At 42.2% G+C, this 25,586-nt stretch overlaps 2 protein-coding genes across 3 annotated transcripts; both read left to right on the top strand.

Moving 5' to 3' along the window:
* The first annotated feature begins 100 nt into the window (after positions 1-100).
* Positions 101-10,168, top strand: SHPK (sedoheptulokinase). Of its 2 annotated transcripts, XM_088066362.1 has the most exons (8): positions 104-460; positions 1,605-1,746; positions 4,043-4,226; positions 5,392-5,544; positions 6,591-6,766; positions 6,870-7,070; positions 7,922-8,160; positions 10,053-10,168. In XM_088066362.1, exons 1-8 carry the CDS (start codon positions 293-295, stop codon positions 10,053-10,055), a joined length of 1,266 nt encoding a protein of 421 aa, XP_087922488.1. In that variant the 5' UTR covers positions 104-292; the 3' UTR covers positions 10,056-10,168. The 2 variants fall into 2 exon arrangements, with proteins under 2 accessions (XP_005525786.2, XP_087922488.1); XM_005525729.3 differs by lacking the exon at positions 10,053-10,168 and having other exon boundaries at positions 101-460; positions 7,922-8,335.
* Positions 10,144-20,841, top strand: LOC102104952 (transient receptor potential cation channel subfamily V member 1). The gene is made up of 17 exons (XM_005525728.2): positions 10,144-10,226; positions 10,886-10,916; positions 12,428-12,743; positions 13,278-13,444; positions 13,731-13,883; positions 14,248-14,388; positions 14,857-15,155; positions 15,761-15,937; positions 16,140-16,304; positions 16,479-16,574; positions 16,881-16,951; positions 17,356-17,521; positions 18,252-18,318; positions 18,730-19,046; positions 19,568-19,695; positions 19,951-20,066; positions 20,517-20,841. Exons 3-17 carry the CDS (start codon positions 12,442-12,444, stop codon positions 20,684-20,686), a joined length of 2,535 nt encoding a protein of 844 aa, XP_005525785.1. The 5' UTR covers positions 10,144-10,226; positions 10,886-10,916; positions 12,428-12,441; the 3' UTR covers positions 20,687-20,841.
* Positions 20,842-25,586: the final 4,745 nt, after the last annotated feature.

The following is a 25,586-nucleotide window of genomic DNA, read 5'->3' as shown; positions in this document are numbered from 1 at the left end:
CGGAGGGACGGGGCGGGCTCGGCGCCGTGGTGGTTTGGTTTTAATAAAAAGCGTGGTTTAAAGCTGTGCAGGTCAGCTGGGGAGGGGGCGGTTTGTCACTGTCACAGTGGAGGGGTAGTGGCTGGGGAGCGCTGAAAGCAGAGAGGCACCTTCAGCCTGAGGGTGAAGTCCAGGTCGCGCTCCTGCCCCCGTCCCTGGGAGCCCGCCCTGCGGCACCGGGAGCCGTGTCGGGTTCAGCACGGTGGGTGTTGGGCCCTCTGATTGTGCTGGGCAAGGTGACAGCCGTCCCCTCATGGCCGCGGCGGGCGGGCCTGGGCCCACCTGTGTGCTGGGCATTGACCTGGGCACGACGTCGGTGAAGGCAGCGCTGGTGACAGGGACAGAGCGAGGGCTGGCGCTGGCACAGTGCTGCTCCAGGGAGACGCAGGCACACGGCGACAGCCTGGGGGCTGCACCGCAGGTAAGGGCTGCTGAGGGAAATTGCAGGACACTGGCCTTGCCTTGCAGTGGCTGAGGTGTTCGGTACATTGGGCAGAGTCCAGTGCCTTTCTTGGATTGTTTTTGTGCCTAGATTGGCAGCGTGTTTCTGGATATCAAAAAGCAGAATTAAAACACCTCCTGCTCACCGTTCAAGGAAGTCAAGCAGAGCTGCTCTACTTAAGAAGGATCCAGGTTTTAAAATATTGCCTAAGACACTCTAAAACGATCTTTAACACACCCAATCAGGAAGCAGCATGCGCTTGCCAATTGGAAGGGTATTTTATTTTGCACTTCAGTGTGAGGTGGAATCATAACTGGAAACTCCCTGTGCAAATAACCAGGAACAAGTACTTCTGTTAAAGAGCTTTACATCCATTGTGTTGGTCAATCTTAAAAGGATTAATCAGAATCATAAAAACTGTGCACTGTTTCTGATACCAAGGATACCAAACAGGCCAACTCTCCTCCTGCCAATTTATGCAGCCTAAAGTACCTATGCACAAAGTTCACATTTATTTGTAGACTCTGTTGTAATAGTTTTGTAATCTTCATACTGATCTGTCACAAAGTAACTTGAACCTTTGAAAGTGTGAAAGCTTCTCCTGGGGATCAAGCAGTTTTGTCAGTTTGCTGGGTGGTTCTAGGAATAGAATATCCAGCAATGGAATATCAGCATAATCAAAATCATCAGTGAGTAAATAGGGAGGAGCTTTAGGAAGAGGTAGAGGAGACTGCACTCCTGTCTGAACACATGGGTAATTTTCTTTGTGAGGAAAATGAAGAGCAGTAGATAAGGTGAATTAATGAAAGTTTATAGTCAGTTGTCATGGATTTTTTTAAAATTATGGTTGAATGTGGTTATTTAGGAAATAAAAAATTATTTTGCCTTAAGTTTAAGAGGCTCAACTTGCTACTATTGATTTTTAGTTTTTGTGGGTTTGTGTGGTTTTCTGCAATTTTTCTTTTATTTTCTTTTTACAGTTTAGTAGTGAATATTGCTCTAAAAAATCCTATTGAACTAAAAGAATTCTGTCCTTCGCTTCTGATTAAAGCAGCCTTGTTTAATAAATACACTGAATGAATCCTAATGGCTTCATGCTCAAGATAATGCTTTGTGATTGCAGGGAATGGAGCAGGATGTCCAGAAAATCATTAGAGCATTGAATGAATGCCTTGCTGCTCTGCCTCAACAGCAGCTTCAGCAAGTCACCCACATTGGTATTTCTGGACAAATGCATGGGGTTGTGTTTTGGAAAAGTGATAAAGGTAACATTCATTCTTTAACATTCCTGCTCACACTATTATGATGCAGAAAACTATATTGTAACAGGGAAGTGATTCTGTGATTAAACTGCTGTGTCACTTTGGTCTTCTCTAAAACAGAATTAACAGGAGATCTCTTATGGGAATTTTGCTTTTTTTACTAAAATTTCAGCTACTCACTATAGTTCATGATAAAAAGGAGTTAGCCTAATGACATCCCTGCAGAGTCAGCACAGTTATTTATATAAAGGAGGAATAGCATATTTGTGGCTTGTTGATTGTTTCTCCATCACATGCTGTCTACTGCCATTTCAAAGAACTTCTGCATCATGTGAATAACTTGCAGGGGGATTTATTCACCTCATAAAACCCTTATCTAGATGTTGGCCAGCATCTCAATAACTCTGTTCCCCCCCACCCAGAATCCCAAGACTTTTCTTTTTCCTAGCAAGTCCTACATAGACTGTCATGTTCCATTCATTTTGTTGCTTATGTTTCTGTTAGTAGGAGCTGAGAAAAGACTGTGGTCAGGATTGTGGATGCTCAGCTGCTTGCCAAGACCTTAGAAACAAAATCAGCTGCAGTGAGGTAGTCATGTGGGGCTTGGTTGTGCAAATACCCAGATAATCCTTGTGATAGTGAGAATATTTGAAGAATCCAGGCCTTACATTTTGAGATAGGGATGGATTATCTTCTTGGCTCATGCCTTATAAACCTACTGAAGTCTACGGCTTCCAGAATGTGGGTCCATGTCTTTTTTCATTTAACCCTATAATGTGCTCATCTGGACAATTATACAAGTTTTATTATATCAGGAGTTATGCAGATTAAGTAAAGATTTATTGGAAACCACAGAGCAGATTTCCCAAAAGTGCTGGTCACTGCCTGCCAGAAGTTGTCAGGGTCTTAATTGCTTGAAGAGGCACTGTACTATTCATTACTGGCTGTAATTTTACATTAAATACTAAAAATGATTAGAAAGAAAGAAGTCCAAAGGCTGATGGACTGAATGAACTGTTGTTGCTTTCCAGCTGTCCCAGGAGCTGCATAACAAAGCTTTGTGTATTCATAGGCACAGATCCTTATGTCATATTGGTAAATATTTTATGTCCTAAAGCCACATGCCACTTTAGTTTCATTTCTACCAAGTGAAAGAGAGTGTTTGCTCTCATTTGTTTTGAGTGGACTAAGTGAATCCAGGACCTCTGGGACACAAATAAAAATTTTAATGGCATCCTTTAGGGTTAGATTTATGACTAATAATATTTCTTAGAATCCATTTAAAACTAGAAAAACAAGTCCATTGGAAATTCAGTTCAAACAGATTTGATGGAAAAGGGTATTGAGGGAACAAGAAAAAGTATGTGTTTTATTTTGCATATTTCTCATGGCCTCCCAGCCTTCAGGGTTGCTTTTTACTGTTTGAGTGTGACTTCCAAGCCCTGTATCCAACCCAAGAATTATGTTTTTTAGCCATATTTGTGCGAGTCAGGAAGCTGAGTCTCTTCTCTTGAAACTCTGCTTCCTCTCCAAAACCCAAGAGTTTGCCTCGGTTCCAGAGTGAGTGACCTGTCCTATCCCTGCCCTGTGTCCAGGGATGGCTTAGGAGAGGTCAGAGCTGTGCCCTGGAATGTGCTGGCAAACAGTGCTTGAGCCCAGCCTCTCCTCTTCAGTGAAAGAATGTCAAGGTTTCCTCAAGGGTGTGGTGTTCTGTGCTCAAAATGATCATGCTGGACTAGGAAACCAAATTAAATCATGAATTGAGCCCTGTCCTACCTTTGGTGAAACTATTGTGTAGTACATGAGTGTTTTACTCTTTAGCATTTTGCAGTCCACTGCTTAATACTCACAGATCCAGGTTTCTTGTTGCTTTGGCTCCAAAGGTGCTGCAGCTTTGTGCTGTCCATCCTGGGCGGTTCATACTGAGATAGCATTCTCCAGGTGGTGATGTGGCACATCCCAGCTGAGGTTTTTATGTGAGAGCTGCCAAGCCAGCTCCTCTCCTCCCATAGCAGACTGTGGTTGGATTTTTTTGAGGCTCACCTGTTATTTAAGATGTGTCTTTAATATCTCTCTTCAAGAGAAGGAAGGCTTTGAATACCACCCTCTGTGTCACAAAGGGTGATTTGCATTATGATGTTATCTAGGGCTGAAAACTAAGACTAATTTGATTACAGTCTCTACTGGCTCTGTTTCTGATATATTTAACAAATGACCAGGTGTGTTCAGAAATGAGGAATGTCAGGTAGGCTGTGCAGCAGGGAGTCATTGGATTTCTTGGATTCTGTTTTGTTTTCAGGTTGTAAGTGGTCAGAGAGTGACACAGGCCCTGCCTTTGAGCCAGACAAGGTCAGCCACCTGGTCACCTGGCAGGATGGCCGCTGCAGCCCCACCTTCCTGTCTTCTCTTCCCCTGCCACAGTCACATGTGAGCCTGGCTACAGGATTTGGATGTGCCACAGTTTACTGGTATTTAAAGAACAGGTACATTGCTGCTCAAAAGGCTGTTTCTCATCTTGAATTTATGTGACAATTAGTATTCTTGTAGCATGTTAATGCTGCTACAGGCTGAGGGGTTGTGTTTCTCTGTGAGCATAATCTTAACTAAGTAGTCAGAGTATTTAAAATGGCAGTATTTGATATAAACTACATGCAATTAAGCATGTGTCCTGGTTTAGGGCAAGAGCATGCAAGAATCTCTGACTCTGTAAAAATACTACAGATCTCTAATAAAAGGATAAGCTTTTGACCATATAGGGACAGAAGCTTTAAAGTATCATAGACTAATTCTAGTCTGTAATACTGCTCAGAGGAGCTCTGTTAAGGCAGTTTGAACATTGTCATTTTGCCTTGTGCTGCTTTGGGGAAAGTACAGACGTGCCTAAAACAGACTTGCTTGGTCTGGTTACTGCCAGATGCTAAAACAGAGTCTCTAAATTAATTTCAGTTCCTTCCTTCCTCAGACACTGAGACAGATCCTCATGAGGTGACACAAATGCTCTGCTTTGTTATGGCCTATTTGCAGAGGATATATTTTTTTCCCTTATGACTTGGCATCAGCAAGATTTGCTCTTCAGTTTCATCTTTCTCAAAGAGCCAGTCTCTTCCTCTGCAATGAATTCAGGTTCAATAAATGGGGAAAAAATTATTAGATCTTGGTTTTTTTCCACTATGTGTTCAGCAAATATATGGAGCATGGTGTGATCTTTAGAGCTGCATAAGTCATGAGTCCAGCTGCTTTGTTTTGCTTCACATTTGGTACATTTCCATTTCTATAACTTGTGGATCCCAGAACAAGTGGGAATTTACCTATTTTTCAGTAATGCTCCAGGATCAACAAAGCACTGTTTTATTTCACACAAACAATTACTACTTTCCTGGTAATTTTTTCAGTGCTGTACTTTTGAACCTAGACAACCTATTCCATAAAGCTGCCCTCTCTCCATCTTCCATCTGGAGATAAGTTTCCATTTAAAAATCAAACCAAAACAATAAAATGCAGATTGATCACTGGGGTGGCTGTTTGATATTTAAATATACCCACGTGTCTGAAGTTCCCCCTAGCAATGAAAGTCATCTTCTCTCACTGCCTTAATGCAAAAACCCCTCTCTTTTTTTTTTTTTTTTTTTTAAACATCTTGTTTAAAAGTCCAGATTTTCTGAAGGCTTATGATGCAGCTGGCACCATCCAGGACTATGTGGTTGCCATGCTGTGTGACCTGAAGAAGCCACTCATGTCTGTCCAGAATGCTGCCAGCTGGGGATATTTTAACTGCAGAAACAAGAGCTGGAATACTGACATGTAAGTGCCGAGGCCATTCAGTGGGGTTTGTGCACTGCTTGTGTCGGGCAGTGTGAACACCTCTTTGGGCCCTGGCTGTTGATGTGCTAAACATAAAAAAGGATTGAGAGTTAATCCTAATCAGTTGTAGCCTGTACTGAAGAGCTATTGAGAGTTTGCTCTGTTTAAAAATAATAAAATCTGGCACAGTATTTTTAAAAATACCTACAAACAGCAGAGCTGAGAGACTTATCAGTGATTCCAAGCTGTTCTCTCCCTTTCTGTGGTGGGGTGGGATGGACAAGTGCAGCCACAGTGTTGCCTGTGCCATGGTAAGCAGTTACCACTGTAGTTCTTTGAGCTGAGCTTCATAACTTCTAAGACTTACTTGTGACAATACTTAAGAGCTATTAAGCTACAGGAAATCTTAGAAGGAATCAGTTCATTTATTTACTTATTTATTTAAATGATTTGCTCTTTCAGGGCTGAGTGCTAAGGCCTTATATATTTCAGGGCTTAGGTTAGGCCAGGACTCCAAAATGAAAGATCTTCTCATCAAGGTATGAAAGAGTGACAGAAATTTGCATTTTGCTGACTGAACTATTACTAATGTGGTGGTGTTGCTGTAGCACCTGCAGCTGATTGTGTAAGGAGTTTGTTGGACTTAACTCTTCCTGATTTTGTTGTGAACTACTAATTGCATGACAACTGAAGTTCTTTGATACTTAGCTGCATTTTTTGCTCGTTTTGCAGTTGTCCCTTCACCCTGGCCCTTCTTGTACATATGACATCAGTAGGTTAAACTTGCTGAATATGTACTGTATAATCTCAGGTACTCAGATTGCATAGAAAGGAAAGCTATTTATCCTTCCAGACTGGTTTACCCAGCCCACTGGGCTGGAATGCTGTCCCTGTCCAAGACAAAACTTTCTGAAGAGGTGAAAGCATCCATAAATCCAGCAGCCACAAATGTGTGGCCAGGTTCATCTGTGACTTCAAAGAGTTTTCTGTAGTAATCCCACATATTCCCAAACTGCTTTATTCCAATACTGTTGTTCTGCTTCCAGACTGAAAAAATCTGGCTTTCCTGTCCACTTGCTTCCAGAGGTGGGAGACCCTGGCAGCATTGCAGGCAGGACAACCTGTGCATGGCATGGAATACCCAAAGGAGCAAAAGTGGGAATTGCTCTGGGAGATTTCCAGTGCTCTGTTTATTCCTGTCTGACTGAGAGGACTGATGCAGGTGTGGTCATTTTGGTATCTAATTTGTTTTTCTTGTAGTTCTCCTTCAGGGTAGCTTCATAAAACACTGCTTATTTTCTTTTTTCCCTTTTTGTGTGTTTTAGTTCTTAATATCAGCACCTCTGCTCAGCTGACCATCTCAATGCCCCTGGGTTTCCAGCCTCCAGAGGCACCAGATCCTTCCTCAGCTGTCACTTATTTTCCCTACTTCAGTGGTGACTACTTGGCAGTGGCAGCATCACTCAATGGAGGCAATGTGCTTGCAACGTTTGTGGGAATGGTGGCACAGTGGGCACAAGAGCTGGGTAAGTCATTTCAAGGAGAGTTGAAGCACAAAACTGAGGTTGATCATTAAGACAAAAGGAAGCTGAGGCAGAGGGACAAGCCTGGAGCTGTTCCATCGTGCCATAAAGTGAACAAGGATGTCATTTCTGGGTCATGCTTCCCAGATCGCTGGAATTTCCTGCTGAAGCTTTTGAACATGTTGGGACAGCCATGCTTGGACTCCACGTTCATATTCCCTCTAGGCCTTCTTTTGTTTTAAGGACAGAATTATTTTCTGCAAGTAGATTTTCAAAAGGCAAGGTTGGCAGATTTGAGGACACCAGCGTCTAATTTTGTGTGACTTCAGTCCAAAGGAGTCCTTTTGGTGCATATTTTGCAGCACTCTAAGGGATTTTAAAACTCAAACTCATGGAATATCTTTTAAGTGATTTAGGCATGGCGTTGACAGGTTTTTTAATAATCTCTTTGGTTTTGCACTGCAGAAATAAGCTCTGAAATTGTTCTTTCAGTAAGTGTTCGAGGTGAATGTTGCTTTCACATGGGATCCAGACACTGAAGCTGAACCCTGCTGTTAGTCTCTTTAAAGATACTGTTTTGTGGAATTTAGCACAGTACAGGCAATGAGGAGTGGCTGTTTTTGTCAGGAAAGGCAGTTGCTGTAATCAGAAAAAGATTTCAGGTATGGCACATTCTGGATACAATCGGATGGCAAAATTATGGTTCATAATCTTGGACATACAATTGCCTTTGTGGCACAGTAAAAGTCATCCAATATTTTGCTGAACAGGTGCATCAGTGTCCATTGTAAGTGTTCACATGTGAAATACACCACTCCCTTTCAGATTGGTAACAAATTATTTCCCATCTACAGGATTTCAGGTTCAGGAATCTGCCATCTACCCAAGGATAATCCAAGCAGCCTTGGCCCAAAAGCACAGCAAGCTCTCAGTCCACCCAACCATATTTGGAGAGAGACACCTTCCTGAGCTGCTGGCATCAGTGAGCAGCATTGGTGCCTCTGAGCTGTCCCTGGGACATGTCACCAGAGCCCTGTGCCGTGGCCTTGTGGAGAACCTCTGCTCCATGTTACCTGTGCAGCACCTGGAGGAGGTGGGGGTGAGGAGGATCCTGGGCAGCGGCAGCGCCCTTGCCAGGAATGAGGTGCTGAGGCAGGAAGTGGAGAGGATTTTTCCATTCCCTGTGGTTTACGGGAAGGATGTGGATGCTGCTGTGGGGGCAGCTATGGTGATGCTTCAGAGTAAATAAAGTCATTATTTGGAATGGCCTGAGATGCAGCTTCTGTTTTTTTCTGACTCTATAGTGGTTTTTTTCACTTTATTCCACATACTGTCTCACTCATTACAGTGGGACATAACCCCTGCATTTAATGTCTGCCTCTCCTGGGTCTGCATATTTTGTTGCTGTGTCATTCCCATTTGTGAAATGAGAAGTAATTATCACATTAAATTTATCTGAGTGACTGGGAAAGATCCATTAACTTCCTGCATAAAAAGACACTTCTTGCAAGGCTTATTTTCCTGGTAGGAAACATGTTGGAAAGGACTGGGAGAGATAAGCTGCTGTCTGTAACTTGTCTGATGCTTTGTGAACTCCCTTAAAATTTCCAAGTTTTATCCCCTGTGTTATGCTCTTAGAGTTTCTTTCTTCTCCTAGTCTTTATTTTAATGTTAAAACATTTATACTTTACTGTCTATGTATACGTTTCTTTTGCTCAAATGACATTGGGAAGCAAGTAATATGTTTCATGTTATCTGCATATAGTTTCATTCCTAGGAAGTACAGGTTTTCACTGGAATATGGACATGGATTCCACTCTTGCTCATTAGGAACATCAGGACTGACATTTTGATGAGGAGAAAGCTGTGCTGAGTTCTGAGATCTTAATTACAGAGATAGCTTCATTTCCATTCCATGTCATGTTTAGGGAACTATTGGCACGTTACAGAGAAAATGTAGACTAAAGGTGTTGGAAAAAGTCTGAATTTGTTATATGTTGTTTTCCCTCTTGCATTATTATAATTTTTATCAGCAGGTCTGCTTTAATTTTTATTGTATAACAAGAAAGAGCTGATGATGCTGTTGCATCAAAAGCTTTTGCAGCATTGTGGATGCTGCTGAGGACCTACCTATTGGTAATCTATATTTATGCATTAATAAACAGCCTTGTTACTCTGAGTACCACAAATCTAATTAGTTTGATATTAAATAGGCAGATATATAATTCTTTTATATATTCATGGATAGATGGCAAGACTAGAGAGACACCCATCTTTTGCAAAACAAGAGACAGGTAATGTCATTGAATAATTTCAGATTGTACTCAAAATCTCAGGAAGTTGAGGGGTTGCTCCCAACCTAACAGCCTCTGGAAAAGCTGTTTCTCTAGACTAGTTTTTGCAGAAGAAAAATCTTTTGTAAATTATATATTTAGCAATACATGACACAGCTCTGATTTTTTGAGGGTGTTAATCCTGGATTAGATAAAATTGGGTTTTTTTCCTCATAACATTAATGTTTAGAGGCTGACTGTTACATATATATATATATAAAATTTAACAAAAAATAGGAGAAACATGAAACAATAAAAAGTCTTTAGGACTTACTGGTTCTTCCTCAACTCTGTTCTGAATCAGCTTATCATTAAAATATTTATCTTTAAATCAGCCACCCAAGAAAGGTGTCCAGAAAGGTGGTCGTGGTATATTTTACAAAGTTCTTGTGATCCCTAGAAACAATTGCTGTCTGGTGGTTTGGGTGCTGTTTTTTTTTGTTTTTTTTGCAAACTTGAGTGTATTTACAAAGAGGAAATCTGGAGAAGAATATCCATTAGTAAATGCAATTAAAGGGGAGAGAAAAACAACAGCAACTTACTGCAATTCTTGTAAAGAGCTTGGCTAAACCTCTGGGAATAGAAGCCACTGATGCTTCTGGTTCCAGAATTGTTCTTAATTATCTTATTGCTCTATTCTCTGTTTTTCCAGTGAACTTCCTTTGGTTCTAAAAATCATCACATTTTGCAGACAAATGAAGTGGAGAAGCAAACTCTGAGGGCTTTGCAGTCCAGGCACCTTGGAGGAGGAATATCTGGCACCAAATTCCTGTAGATCAGTGGGTGTTTACTGAGACTGGACTATTTTTCAGAAGACAGGATTTTGGTCAGTATTTGTAAGTTCTGATTTGTAAGTTCTGCATGTATATTTGAATAACATGGTTGGTTATTTCTAAATTCTATTATTTGTGATGTGGCAAGACATTCTATCCAAAATATTTCCTTATTTATTGTATCAAACTTCTGTGTACATGGGTTTCAAAGAGTTCAGGTATATTATGCATTTTTTAAACTAGATAATGCTTATTATTTTTTTTTTTTCCATCCTTCCACAGATTTGTGAAGGTTATTTTCCTTTTAGATTCCTACTCATGAGGAAATGCAGCTTTGTCTTCATTATCAAATATATTACCAGCAGGGTTTTGAAAGGAAAGCACGTATAATGTAGGTTTGAGCAATTGCCAGGAGACAGGATTGAGCCTATTCTGCACATTTATATTTATTCTGTGGAAAATAAGTGATTGTGTGTTCTGTAGCCAATCCCTGATGATTTTGGCTCAATCCATGTGAGATCAAATAAGACAAAATTAAAATTGTACATGACTGTATTTCCACTGTATTTTTTTCTATATTTTATAGAACTGTTTTTATTCCTTTTTCATTGTAATAATAATTCTACTGTAATTTTAATATCTTGTTCCAAATAGAAATATTTTTATTTCTTATTTTTAGGATAATTAAGTTAATAAGATGTTATTTTTTCAGAGTGATTCTAAGGAGACAAAGAACGTGAAAGGTGAGCAAGTTAAATTGCAGTCTTTAGTATTTTATCTGTGCTATGCTGGTTTGCTTCCAGTAACCCTAAATGTGCAAGTTTGCAAATTGATGTTTTCTTTACATGTATATTGTACAAAATTATAGAAAATGCAAATGAAAAAATTTTCTTTCCTGTCCTGCTTTTACAGAAAAATGTAAGTTACCCTTGATGTAAATATGAATTATTCCCACAGAACTGAAAATCCAGCTTTAATTCAGGTTTGCACACAACCCTCAGAATGTTTCTCTTGTGAAGAGAAACAACCTTGAAGCATGTTCATGATGTTGTTTTCACACAGACTGTACAGAGAAAATTACTGACAACTCTGATGTGGTTTATAATTTGAGGCTTTTTAAAGATTTAGTGACATTCCTGTGCTCAAAGCTGTAGGATTTCCAAGCAATGTAGAATTTCAGAGCGTGTCTAAAGGCAGCTGTGCAACAATTCAGATATGATGTGTTCCTGTCTCCACTGCTGGAATTCCAGGATATTTTACATTCACTGGCATGAAGACAATATTTGTCTGATTAAAATGGGTTGATAAGAAACCAAACAAAAAACAGGGCAACCTGTCCCGCCTTCAGCAGATTGTGTTATCTGTGAGCATGGGGAGGCCCTGGCACAGGCTGCCCAGAGAAACTGTGGCTGCCCCATCCTTGGAAGTGTCCAAGGCAAGTTTGGACAGGGCTTGGAGCAACTCTGGATAATGGAAGGTGTCCCTGCTCATGGCAGAGGGGTGGAACTGGATGAGCTCTAACATCTGTTCCCACCCAAACCATTCTCTGATTGTGTATTTGTTGCTTGTGTCATGTTTTGTGTGGTTGTGAATCAGACAAGATCAGCCGTGTGGTTGTTACAGTCTCATCTTATCTGTGGTAACTTCTTCCTCTCTGTTTCTGTGCCTCATGTCTGAGGTGACACATCCCTCAAGGATCACACACTCCAATTTCCTTCAGGCACTGCCATAACTCTGGCAAAGTCCTTCAGGGATCATTTTCCTGGGTGCAGGAAGCCCTCTGTACTCGGCATCCCAGAGATCCGGTTATGGCACAAGCAGGGCTTTTTCACATCCCTGATAGAATCATGAGATGGTTTGTGGCACAAACCAGTCAGAGAGTAGAGAAGAAAAGCAGAGATTGTTGGGGTTTGAGATTGTTCAGGCTTTGCCACTGATTGGAGGATGAGGCACTGGTTTTATGCAGAGGTAGTTGAGGCTCAGCTCTGCAGTGAAATGGACAGGAAGCTCTGGGATGCTCTGGTTTGCTTTTGCCATTCTGGAATGGGTAAGGGCAGTGGGAACAGGAACAAATGGAATAAAGACCCTACTAACTGTTCTGGCTGTGGGTACAGTGAGAATGTGTCCATCTGCCTCATTTCTGGGATGAGAGAAACCAATCCACTCACTGATATTTCTGGAAAACATTGTTAGGCAGGAGGGGACTCATGGTCCTGTATGTGCTGACTTGAGGTGTTTGTGTCCCTCCTCACAGTCTGCTGGCTCATCATGTCCTCCATTCTTGGGAAGATGAAGAAGTTTGGCAGTTTTGACATGGAGGAATCTGAAGTGACAGATGAACATGTGGATGGGGAGGACTCTGTCCAGGAAACCCCTGACAACCCCCAGGGCCCACTCAGCACCAAGGTGCAACCACCCAAAAGCAACATTTTTGCAAGACGGGGCCGCTTTGTGATGGGGGACAGTGACAAGGACATGGCTCCCATGGACTCCTTCTGCCAGATGGATCACCTGATGGCACCTTCTGTCATCAAATTCCATGTGAATTTGGAGAGGGGCAAACTTCACAAGTAAGTTTGCCTTGTGTAATGAGTAGTTGAAAACTCCAGGCTGTAGTTCTTAGAGCAGCATTTGTTCCCTCCACTTGAGCATGACCATTTTTTCAGTTTCACTATTTTCTATGCCAAATTAAAGAGTGTTGCAATTGAAAGTGACAATAACTGTTGTCTCTTGACATCTCTAAAAATCTCTGTCTCCATGGATATTATGCCCAAAATTGGCAGTAGGCCTCAGTTCACTTGCTTGAGGCTGCTCAGTGAATGGACATGGCTCAGAGTGAGAACAAGGCCTGGCTTCAGGCTTGCAGTTACACTGCCAAACTTCAATGCCTCTTTGAAGACTTGTTCTCAGCTTTTCAGCAACAGAATCATAATTTTATCAGGGGAGTTGCTTGCAGACTTTGTTCTTTTAGTCTTTGCAGATGTACCTATTCTAATCTGCACTGTTTACTGCTTCACATGAGCAAATGAGGAACAGTGTTCTGGTAGTTGATGAAAAGCCTGCTAAATATCTGACTTTAGGTAACTGACATTTCCCCTTGTTAGGCTCCTATCTACAGATTCCATCACAGGCTGCTCAGAAAAAGCTTTCAAATTTTATGACCGCAGAAGGATCTTTGATGCTGTAGCCCAAGGCAACACAAAAGACCTCAGTGACCTGCTACTCTACCTTAATAGAACCTTCAAGCATCTCACAGATGAGGAGTTCAAAGGTACCCTTTAGTGTCACATACCTTGAGTTGCCCTCCTCTCCTTCCAGTAGTGCTCCTGAGATGAAAATAAAAAAAGATAATTATGTTACATGTCTGCAGGAGGTCCTTTAATAGCCCTATTGATTAGGCAACCCATTGATTGGAAGGTTACAGGAGCTGAAATTTCCTGTGAAACACTAAATAAGGTTTCTTGTCTTTTGAAAAGAACCTCATTAATTCCTGTTTGCCCTGGTATAGATGGTGGGTTTGTAACCACTCTATATACCTGTAATTTTTTGTTTTACAGAGCCTGAAACTGGCAAAACCTGTTTACTGAAAGCCATGCTGAATCTACATGATGGGAAAAATGATACCATTCCCTTGCTGCTGGATATTGCAAGGAAAACTGGAACTCTGAAAGAGTTTGTTAATGCAGAATATACTGACAACTACTACAAGGGTGAGAGAAACAGTTGCTGCAGTGGATGCTTAGGGTGCTCAGACTGAAATGGGGTCAGGCAGAGCTCTCAAAGTCTTGTGCATGAGGCCTTATGCACTCCAAAGTTCCAGTATGTGACTGACAATCTGTGCATATGTGCTGGGGCTGTGCCCTGTTAGGTGCAAGATTCTGCCATTTTTGGTACACAATGATTTAATGACTTGCATTTGCTGTTTGTGTGGTTTTTTCCTGTTCAGTTCTAGAGTTCTTTAGCTTGTAGAGCTCTCAGTTCCAGCATCCAGAGCTGAGGGAATTGCTCTGCTGAATGCTCTCAGTCTGTACTAAATGTTGAGGATTTCTGTCTGATGAGTGACTGTCTCTGTAGGCCAGACTGCTCTTCACATCGCCATCGAGAGGAGGAACATGTACCTGGTGAAGCTCTTGGTCCAGAATGGAGCAGATGTTCATGCCAGAGCCTGTGGGGAGTTCTTCAGGAAAATCAAAGGGAAATCTGGCTTTTATTTTGGTAGGAGTGAGCACAGTATGGTCTTTATTGATTGAGTTGTCCTAGCAGCATCCCAAGTGGAAGCTGTTAAATAATCCTGTTTATGTGGGACTGGAGGCTCAGAAGTACCAGATGGGCTGTTCCACCTTTAAGCCAAATATTTCCTGCCAAAGACCGAGATAATAAAGAAACACAGTTGGTAGCTGATGGTGTTCAGTGTGAGCCTGGTGTCAGCTTTCCTTTGTTCTCTGAGCACTGTATCCTTTGTCACCTGCTCCTGTCCTGGCAGGGTTTTTTTAAGCAGCTGTGTTCCTGTGATGTAGTTAAACCAAAGAAAACCTATTTTAACAGCTATCACAAGAATTGGTGCTGTTCCAGATGGAGAAATTAATCTTTTCTCGTGGTGAAAGATGAAAACAATGTGATGTTTCTGTTTATGCATCTCTAGTACTGGGCTTCCTGACCACTCCTTCCCATTGCTTGCCATAGGAGAGCTTCCTTTGTCCCTGGCTGCCTGTACCAACCAGCTCTGCATTGTGAAATTCCTCCTGGAGAATCCCTACCAGGCAGCCAACATCACTGCTGAGGACTCCATGGGCAACATGGTCCTGCACACACTGGTGGAGATTGCAGATAACACAAAGGATAACACCAAGTTTGTAACCAAGATGTATAATAACATATTGATCCTTGGTGCCAAAATTAATCCCATCCTCAAGCTGGAAGAGCTCACCAACAAGAAAGGGCTGACTCCTTTAACTCTGGCAGCCAAAACAGGGAAGATAGGGGTAGGTGAACAAAGTTGTTTGACTGTCCCATTGCTGTATCACATTAGAGAGAGAATGTGTAAAACATTTATGCAGAATGGATTTTAGGACTTCATTATTGAGGCTTTTTAATTAAGAGGAACTGATGCTGCAGTTTAACTGCTCAGTCCTTAAAGGCTACAATGTGTGAGTGTGTCTGTGCCCAGCTGGTGTTATTCACGCACCACTGGTATGAAAGGCAGCCCCAGAGGAAACAGAAAGTGGGTCTCTGATTTAATCTGAACCACTGGAGCTCTTTTACTTTTGACTGGCTGATGTAACTCATCTTCTGGCAGTCCCCATTCAAAGTGATTGTGCTCAGAGGTGTGTAACATCTCTGCTTTTCTCTTGCAGTTTTGAAACAGATAATGCCAAGCTGTAAGAGGTGTTTGTATTTCCTGTCTCACATCACACAGTGAGGAAATCAACTGTGTTTATTTCAGACTGTGATCTCTGCAGTGCTCCAGTGGTTTGGCTTCAGCTCAGTTGAACTAGGAAGAAATTACCCCTCCTGTGTTGTGGAGAGGCTGAGGAATGAGAAGTCCATTAGCACTGAAACGTTGGTTGTATTGTTCTTTTGCAATTAGATTTTCGCTTACATCCTCAGACGGGAGATCAAAGACCCTGAGTGCAGACACTTGTCCAGGAAGTTCACTGAATGGGCCTATGGACCTGTCCACTCCTCTCTTTATGACCTGTCCTGTATAGACACCTGTGAGAAAAATTCAGTGCTTGAGATCCTTGCCTACAGCAGTGAGACACCAGTGAGTACTGCACCTCCTTGGCTGGGGAAAGCTTCATGTTCCACACAGAGCACCTTTTCCCTTAGTTCCATGAAACAGCAACCTCCTACCCTGAGCTTAAGGGAACTAGAGGGATCATTTGCTGAAGATTTATAAAATATGTGTTTTTTCAAATTCGAGTATATTCTGGTCCTAGCAAAATTCTCCTTTTTCTCCTGCACAGAACCGTCATGAGATGCTGCTGGTGGAACCCCTTAACAGGCTGCTGCAAGACAAGTGGGACCGGTTTGTCAAGCACTTGTTTTACTTCAACTTCTTTGTCTACACCATGCACATCACCATCCTCACTGCAGCTGCTTACTACAGACCTGTACAGAAGAATGAAAAGGTACATTACTCCTGTCATGTGTCAGGGGAACCACCCATTGCATGATATCCCTTGCTGCAGCACACTGAGAAACTTAACTGTTCCCCCAGAAATGGAATTGCTTCCAGCTACTGGCAAGGCCAGGTCTTTCCTATCTCCAGTTCTGCTGAACATATGTTTTCCTGTGTTCTACAGCCTCCCTTCACCTTTGGTTACAGCACTGGGGAATATTTTCGAGTAGCTGGAGAGATCCTGAGTGTACTGGGAGGCCTATATTTTTTTTTAAGAGGGGTAAGATATTTGAAAGTTTTCCTTTCCCTGTTTGGGTAGGTGCAGAAGAGAAGCAAACAAGCTTTTCCTATTCATGAGCATTGACTGCTTAGATAATCCATGTTTTAGTCAAGAGGTACAGATGATTTTCCTTGAGCTGGTGTTACTGGAAAGGTAGATCTTGCACCAGTGTTGGTTTTGAACCATTCTTATGAGGTGTTTTATGGGTACCAGCTCCCTGATACATGGCTCAGTGATTAGTTAATTAATTCATAGGAGATACTTAATATTTCCTTGATGCAAACCTGGTCTTTGTTCCCTTTTCAGATCCAGTATTTCGTGCAGAGGCGCCCATCACTCAGGACACTGATAGTTGATGGCTACAGTGAGGTTCTTTTGTAAGCTCTAATATCTTTGATTGCATCTCAGCCTGAAACAGATGAATGTGTGGGATCTATAGTTCAGGCTGAAGCCACCTGTAATAGGAGCTTTGCTGTAATTCCTGGGTCTTTACAACAGTAGAGTTGCCAGTGGTTATCACTGAACAAATGGGTCTGGATCAGTGACCTCCTGTGGAGGTAAAGCAAATTAAGTGTCTGAATGTTCAGTGTGTCAGGCAGCAGAGTTAGGAATAGATCTCCAAGTGGGATTTATGTATTGTTTATGCAGAAATCCTCCCATAAGGGAGCTTTGCCTCTCCAAGGCCCTTTCTCTTCCCAGCTGGACAGTCCCTTGTTCTGCTCTGTTCCCAGCACCTGTGGCCAGCTCAGCCCTCTGTGTTCACGCCACTCTTGTCTTCCAGCTTTGTCCACTCCCTGCTCCTGCTGAGCTCTGTGGTGCTGTACTTCTGTGGCCAGGAGCTCTATGTGGCTTCCATGGTGTTCTCCTTGGCCCTGGGCTGGGCCAACATGCTCTACTACACCCGGGGCTTCCAGCAGATGGGAATCTACTCTGTCATGATCGCCAAGGTCAGTGCAGGGAGTGGCTGAGGAGGCAGCAGAGCCTCAGAGCAGGAACTTCTGCCATCAGCCCCATTTCCAGGGCACAAATGGCCGTGTCTGCGTCTCATGTGACTCTGCTAGCCTTTGTTACTATTTTCTGAGTGAAATGATAAAATTTAAGTGATGTAGAAAAACCCTCTGCTCTTCACCCACATGTTTTATAGTAGTATTGATAGGATGATGATGATGATGACTTTTATTACCTGCCATGCTTCAAAATAATTATAATTGGGTAAGCATGGATGCAAGGAGACTGAGAACAGTACAGGCTGCTCTGGTGTGAGATGGCCCAATTTTCTACCAGCTGGAAATTTCTCCAAGTATAGATAAAATGTTGCCAAACACAGCAATTAGCTAAGAGGCAGTAACTGGCTAATGAACCTCTCTGTCATGTAGCCAGCCCAAGAGGGGAAGAAAGATGCAACTGCCTTTATGGGGTTTGTACTTACAAAGAGGAAACTGTTCCCATGTGTATGTGTTGCACTTGTGTGTAAATAGTTGGGTTTTTTTTGCATGAATACAAGAAAAATGTTTCCTGTATTAAAGTTTATTATCTCATCTGGATAAACAACAGTTTAATGCACGAACAGCCAGTTCAGAGCAAATGCATTCTTGAGCCAAAGCAGTATTTTCTACCAGTTTCTGTTGCAGTTTACATACAAGTTTTAAAATCTTTTCATCTGTTTCTGTCTTACAGATGATTCTTAGAGATTTATGTCGCTTCATGTTTGTCTATCTTGTATTTCTCTTGGGATTTTCTACAGGTAGTATTCTACTTGGAATTACCTTTTGTTACCTTAAAGAATCTCAGAAAATTTTAGTTTTCAAGTTGCTTAGACTTTTTGTTCCAAGCTAAAAACTAACAAATTAACCTACTTAAAAAATCAAATTTCTTCAGAATAACGATAATCTGTAGTACTTTCATACAGCTTTTCATCCCTGGGTTGCAAAGCTGAATAGAAAACCAGTCATCCTTTTCTATGTGGAGAAAACGGAGTTAGCACCTGCTAAGAGGGTGTCAGTTCTGGGGAACATTTTAGAGGGAAGTTTCCCTGGGGCCAATGTGCTGTGGAGGGAATGTGCGTTATCTTTCTGCTCATTTTCACTGCTTGCAATGAAGTTACGATCTCAAACCGTGTTTCCATTGTGTGAATGTAATTCTCTTTTTGCTACAGCTGTGGTGACTTTGATTGAAGATGACAACGAGGGGCAGGACACAAATATCTCTGACTATGCCCGGTGCTGCCACACAAAACGAGGCCGCACCTCCTACAACAGCCTCTACTACACCTGCCTGGAGCTCTTCAAGTTTACCATTGGCATGGGGGACCTGGAGTTCACAGAGAACTACAGGTTCAAGTCTGTGTTTGTCATCCTGCTGGTGCTCTATGTCATCCTCACCTACATCCTCCTGCTCAACATGCTCATTGCACTGATGGGGGAGACTGTCAACAAAATTGCACAGGAGAGCAAGAGCATCTGGAAGCTCCAGGTGTGTTGGTTCTGTGAGGCTGCTGTCTAAAAAAAAAGGTGTGGGAAACCCTGGGAGATTTCACAGAGAATCTTAAGAGCTGATGTATCTACAGGTCACTGCTTCTTTTGGATTCACCTGAACAGGTCCTAAAAAAAAATGTATTGGTTCCTTTTCCATGTATATTTGATGTTTTGCCTAAGCAGACGTTCCCAGTGTTCCACAGATGTTCAGAATGTAAGAAAAGAAGTATTTTTGTAATTGGACAAAATTATTTGGGCTTTGTATGATGGAAAATCCTGATCAGGGGAAAACCAATCTTTACCAGAATCAGTTTTTGTTTGAGGTAAGAAAGGGAACTTCTAGTTTTATTCACAGGGCAGTAATTCAGCATTTTCAGTGACATGTTAACAAAGGGTGATGTCTGCCCTAAGATGCTGGCAATGATAAAAACTCGGGGTTTTTGAAACAAAGACAGAATTCAGGATTTGTTTGACTTTGACCAGCAGCCCCTCAGTGCTCTGCTTTCTCTTACCTGGCAGAGAGCCATCACAATCCTGGACATTGAGAACAGCTACCTGAACTGCCTGAGGCACTCGTTCCGCTCTGGGAAGCAAGTCTTGGTGGGGATCACACCTGATGGCCAAGATGATTACAGATGGTGCTTCAGGTAACCTCTTTGTTTGTGTATCAAGCCAACAATCTTTTGTAGACAAACTACTTCAAGTATCTGGTGGTGGGAAGCAGAACTTTCCCCCTGGAGCACTCTGAAGAATAGAGCACTAATAGTGTCTGCAGTGGTCAGTTTAGTCTGGTTTTTGGGTCAGATCTGAGGCTTGAGAGGTGATGGTTTGTGGTATAAACTGATCCTGGAGCTGTCTGGTGATCCTTAGAATAGATCTAGGGTTTGTTGTTGTCTCCCCAGGGTTGATGAAGTGAACTGGTCCACGTGGAACACTAACCTGGGCATAATCAACGAAGACCCTGGGTACTCTGGGGACCTCAGACGAAATCCCAGTTTCTCCATTAAGCCTGGCAGAGGTGAGGCTTTCAGGAACCCAAGTCCTGGTGTGGGCTGCACTCTGGTGATAGCAGCAGCATGGATTAATCGACAGAGGGCAGCCAGTGCTATGCACCTACTGGCAATGCAGTGACTGAGTTGATGGCGTTTTCAGCCTGCACAAAATGCAAAGGATGAAATGGGTTCATTGCTCCCAGTTTGGCTCTCTGGAGTAAAAACCAAGGAGCTACTTTGGACACCCCAAGTTCCAGAGTTTGGGAGCTCAGCATCCAGCACCAAAGCATTTAACTGTGCAGTCAGTACTTGCCAGCTGAAATATGGAAAACTTGTGGAACAGGATGGGGAAGAAAACCACAAAGTCCTTTCTTCCTGCTTCTTTCTTCTTTCATCAGCTTCCTGTTCAAACCACTTGTATATTTTCTTCTGTTTCTGGGGAGGGGAAAAAAATTAACCATTCCTTTTGTTTTTAGTTTCAGGGAAGCACTGGAAAACATTGGTTCCACTTCTAAAAGATGGAGAGAAGAGGAGAGAAGAGCCTCACAAGCTGCCAGAAGAAGTCAAATTAAAACCTGTTTTGGAACCTTTTTTTGAGCCAGAAGATTCTGAGGTGTTGAAAGAATCAATTCCAAAGTCAGTCTAATTCTGGGTACCTGTGCTGGTCCTCACAAGGACAATAGAGCACTTCATTTAAAGGAACAGGGACTTCTGGAGAAAGGTCAGATGACTTAGAGAATTACCATGTGCAAGGATTTATTTATTACACTAAGTATGCTAAATAAACTACTTGTTGTTTAAGCTCATGTCTTCATGGTTACTTTTAAGACAATCTTCTGTCTGCTTCTAGAGTCTCTTGTATTAAACAATTATTTTTGTGAGCATGCACAGGCCCTGATTTTCTGACTTTGCTGCCTCAAAAACCAAGCAACCAAATTATTGTGACATTGGAAAAGCACTCATAAAAGAGCAGTAAAAGTCACCAAGGGCCCAGAGAGATGTTCCTGTGGGGAAAGTTTCTTGGAAAGCAGATAACTAAATGGGGACATGGAAAGAATAGAAAATAATTTTCTCATAACACAAGAACAAATACAGTCTGTGAAATTTTAAAGGTTGAATAGTCAAAATCAATGAAAAAAATGTTTCTTTTACACTGTCTGAGTAAACTCCAGAAATTCACAGTTATTTTACTGAAGCTAAAAGCTTAACAAGACCCCAAATTTGACATTTATTTAGATAACAGATGAACTTTGCACAAAGTAAGAGATAGTGGTTATAGAGAATATATGTTTCAAAGGTCAGATGTATAACAATGTACAACAATAATAATCTTGAAATTAGAAAGTTTTTGTTCTTGGCTTTGACAGCAACGGGGAAAAATCTGGTGCTGAAAATCCTTCTGGCTGGATTTACAAAGAGAATCATGAAAAATATCAGAGGGAAAAGAGGCAGATGTTCTGAAAATACAGATGGGGGCCTTGGAAAGAGAGGAAAGAGTAGGAGGAACTTCAGCATCTCCTTGAAAAGTAAGTGAGCATAGAGGAACTAAGGACAAAAGAATTTATTTTATTGATAGCTGGCCCCATATTTCAGTGCTGGGCCACAGTGCAGCACTGGCTGTGCTGGGCAAGAAAAGGTAAATGGTTTTACCTTCTTTCTTTGCATCCCTAAAGCACCTGGAATAAGCAGCCTCTAACAGCCCCCTCAGAGTGCACACACAACTCTCCCTGAGTCAACCAGGTGTGTGACCAGGGCCTTCAGCTGTTCCTGGGGTTGCACCTGAAGTACAGATAATTTTCATCAATAACTCTTGTAATTTTGCTGAATTTACTAAAGTACTGGGACATTGCTGGACACTACTTTTAAAGAGAAGCAGTCAGTGTGTTTGTACAAAGGCTGCCCTGTGAGATGAAATTTTAGGTTGTGGGACATCACTTCTTTTACTGGAGTCAAGATTTCTCATGTGGTCCTTTCTCATGGGGCACTACAGAATATATTTCAAGGAAATCTTCAAATATCCAGCTGCTTTATTTGAAATAGTAGCACCATCTAGAGGACTAATAATTCTTGTTTCTTTGGTTAATATCACTCTGGACAAATGTAATTTTATTTTCACATAGTTTGTAGAGTAAACCAGAGAAAACTGACAATGTATTTGAAAGGTTTGCTTGAAAAAAGTCAGAATTTGAACTGGAAATAATTGGAATTTAATATCTCTGGTGGACAAGGAAGCCACAGAAGATGTTTAAAGTAGGTGTGTTCAGTTTCCTGTCTCTAAACCCTTGGTAGCAGTCTCTAGATGCCACTCAAGGCTTCATTATGCTCCACAGTGAGCATGGCGAGACAATCCACATGTAAAACAAGCACAGCTGAGTAGGCCAGACAAGCTGAGACACTGAAATAATTTATTATTTAAACTACTAAGAATAAACATAGAGAGGAGCTGACCAGAAAAACACAGTTGGTTATCCCCATGCTTTGTGTGCCATGGCAAATTTATGCTTGGAGGGACACCAGGATTATAATATATCTGGAAAGCATTAATGAAATTTCTGTTTTCCCTGGGAGGAATCCATTTTTCATAATTATCAATCTGGGTAGAGACCTAATCTATTGCTTAAAGTCCACCTTGATTTACATCAAGAGCCGTCCTACACCTCTGCCTTCCTGTCCCTTCCTGCTCCAAAAAAATCACAAAGGACTTCTTAAAACAGAAATGCTGAAATTCAGGCTGAAAACATATATCAGGATGATGCTGTGTGAATGTAAAAGCCCTGTATTCATGGGATAGGGTGGTGCTGGTGGGGTTTTTACTTGTATTTCCAAAATCCCTAAATCCTCTCTGGGAAGCAAACAAAACTATCCCACTTTTCTAGAGGGAGTTATTACCAAGCTGTCAGAATTTCCAGCTAAACCATCAGTTCAGCTCCTGCAATGGGCACAGATTTGTTTCCCACGGATGGGGAGGTTCAGCTTGGCAGTGACTCTACTTGAGGAAGTGTTTGTCCTTTAGGAACAGCTCTACCAGGACCAGCACCTTTCTGTTCCTACTGCTGAAACCTCCACTAAGCATGGCCTTGCAATAAATGATCTTTATTTGGTCTGTTTTGTGGAGGTTCTGCTCACCTTGACATATTTTGCAGGTCTTGAAAAAGTCTTTTAGTTTGAAGTTTGTGTAATTATTTCACACTGAACAGGGTTAGAAGTAGCACATGGCTCCTGTACTGTTCTTTGAGGTTTGCAGGTGGTAAAAATCTGTCTTCTCACAGTTACTAATTACATTAATTTGTGTCTACACTTAATAGGAGATGATCAGGTTGGACAACTGTATATAAATATATCTATAACCCCCAGCTCCCAATAACCACAGTGGAACTGGAGCAAGGGAAATGGAGGGTGTTGATGTGGTCACCTCCCATCAGAGGGTGACAGCTGTTATTAGCAATGACTGCAAATGTGTGTGGGATGGAGATAGCAGGAAGGGGTGAGCTGGGCTGAGCTTCCCTGGGAGGTGAAAATGGATCCATGAATGTGGGGAAAAACAAAAACACAGTCTCAGTATTGACAGCATTTCCATACCTGAGATGCAAGTGGTTGAGTCAGCTGTGAAAACTGTGCCTTTCAAACTCCAGTAGTTCCTGAATTATTGAGAATAACAGACACCCTGCCTGAAAAACCTTGGAGCCCCACATCCTGTTCTTCATGTGCCCTCTGCCACAGCTGCACTGGAGTCTGAATAGCCCCTATCCTAATTAAACATGAATGTCAATCCCTTCTGAGGCAGCTTTTAGTGGGGTCTGTGGCAGAGCAGGGCCCACAAGAGGCCCCACACCGTGTATGGGGCTACTGCTGTTCCCCTGGCCCTGGGACAGCCCCTCTCCCTCCAATGCCACTGTCCTGCTTTGCTGCCTCTGCTCAAATTCATGGCACACAATCAGATTTATTTGCCAAACTCCAGCTCATTCTGTCACTCTTCTGTGGTCTGGATATCAGACTCGCTCAAGGATCTCTGATAGAGGCCTCAATACTCAAATACTCAACACTCAAACCCCCACAAGGTGTGGGCTCAGCAAGTGCTGCTGTGCTACAAAGCAGGGGGGATCCTGCCAACCCCACAGCTTTCAGGGATAAAGCCAGTGCACTCAGCTTCTGAGGCTTGATGATTTCAGAATCCCATCAACAGAAATTTGACAGTTTTTGTTCAAAGTGTTGTACAAGTGTGTTACACTGGTAAATCTTCCAAATTAAAAAAAAAATCCATTAAAAATCCCAGGCAAGCTGGGGATCAGGCAGTGTTGGGTATTTGAGACCAGCTTGCAGGCCTTAGAGAGAACCCTCTTGCAGTGAAAGATGCTTCTCATTGTCTCCATGTCTGCTCCATTAGGCACAGGCATGGATTTACCAGGCCTGGGGAGGAAGAGGATTTAATTGATGCTGACAGATACAGCACAGACACCCTGGGTCTTCTTTAGGTGGTTTTAGGGCTCTGAAGTGCTTCCCATCACCCACACCATGCAGTCTGGGATTACTTTTCACTCTGGAGAAAATACAGACCAAATTTCTCCTACAGCAGATGTTAATCTTCAAAATATGTGGTGGTGAGCACTTATTTCTCTGGGAAGAAGGAGAAATCAACAAGCTGAGCTCACTGGACTTCTCCTGCTGTGTTTGTGATGCTGTGGCTCCATCTCCATTAATAACATTCCCTGTTTCCATGTGCAGGGCATGAGTGGGCACGAGGAGACGCCAACATTCACAGGATCATTGAGGTTTTTCAGGCTCCATCATCCCCCACAGCTGTGTTCCTCAGTCATTGCCATAATCAGCCTCTAAAATCAGCATTTTAGTCACCTGGATGTTGGTATGAAAGGTGGAATTGCCATGTCAGGCAGTGGGAGCAGCTCCCAATTACAGGAACTGAAGGAAGTGTCCGACTCACTGGGCCAGAAAGAATAGTTTACAGCCATGTCACAGACTCCAGTAATTTCTTTCTAAGCTGACAGAAGAGGTTTAGCCCAGGCAGTTCCTCTTTTTCCAGAGGAGAATGTGGATAATGAACCACCCAAAGAAAAGGAGCCTCAGTTCCTGTTAGTCAGAGGGGGAAAACCTGGAGTGTTTAATGGGCAAAGAGGAGCACACAAGGAACACAAATCCCTCATTACCAGATACAGGGCTGGAAATAGGTAAAGCTTTCTCTAGAGGATGATTTGCAAGGACAGATAGAAACAGCTGTTTTTGAAATATGCACCCAATAACTGAAAACTGAGAGAGGAGATGATTTGTATAATAAAAGAGGTTTTAATTAGAATAATGGGATGAAACTGAGGCAGGGGAAATGTATCCTGAAAAGATGCTGAGGCACATATGATAGATGTCTTCCCAGAGAATTCCTTTTGGAATCACTGGAAGTTTCAAACACCAGCCCATGGATGCAGATTTATCCAGTGCCCTCCTGACTGTAGCAACAAGGGACCTGCAGGTTTTAGAGCTCTTGTTTTGGGGACCCAAAGCATCTGAGGGTTTATTTCAACTGGTAGATGTTCACT

Source organism: Pseudopodoces humilis, chromosome 23 (assembly GCF_049639895.1).
Source record: "Pseudopodoces humilis isolate 2021_Gansu_Grassland_sample_001 chromosome 23, ASM4963989v1, whole genome shotgun sequence".
Lineage (NCBI taxonomy): Eukaryota > Metazoa > Chordata > Aves > Passeriformes > Paridae > Pseudopodoces > Pseudopodoces humilis.
This window is presented reverse-complemented; position numbering and strand designations above follow the sequence as displayed.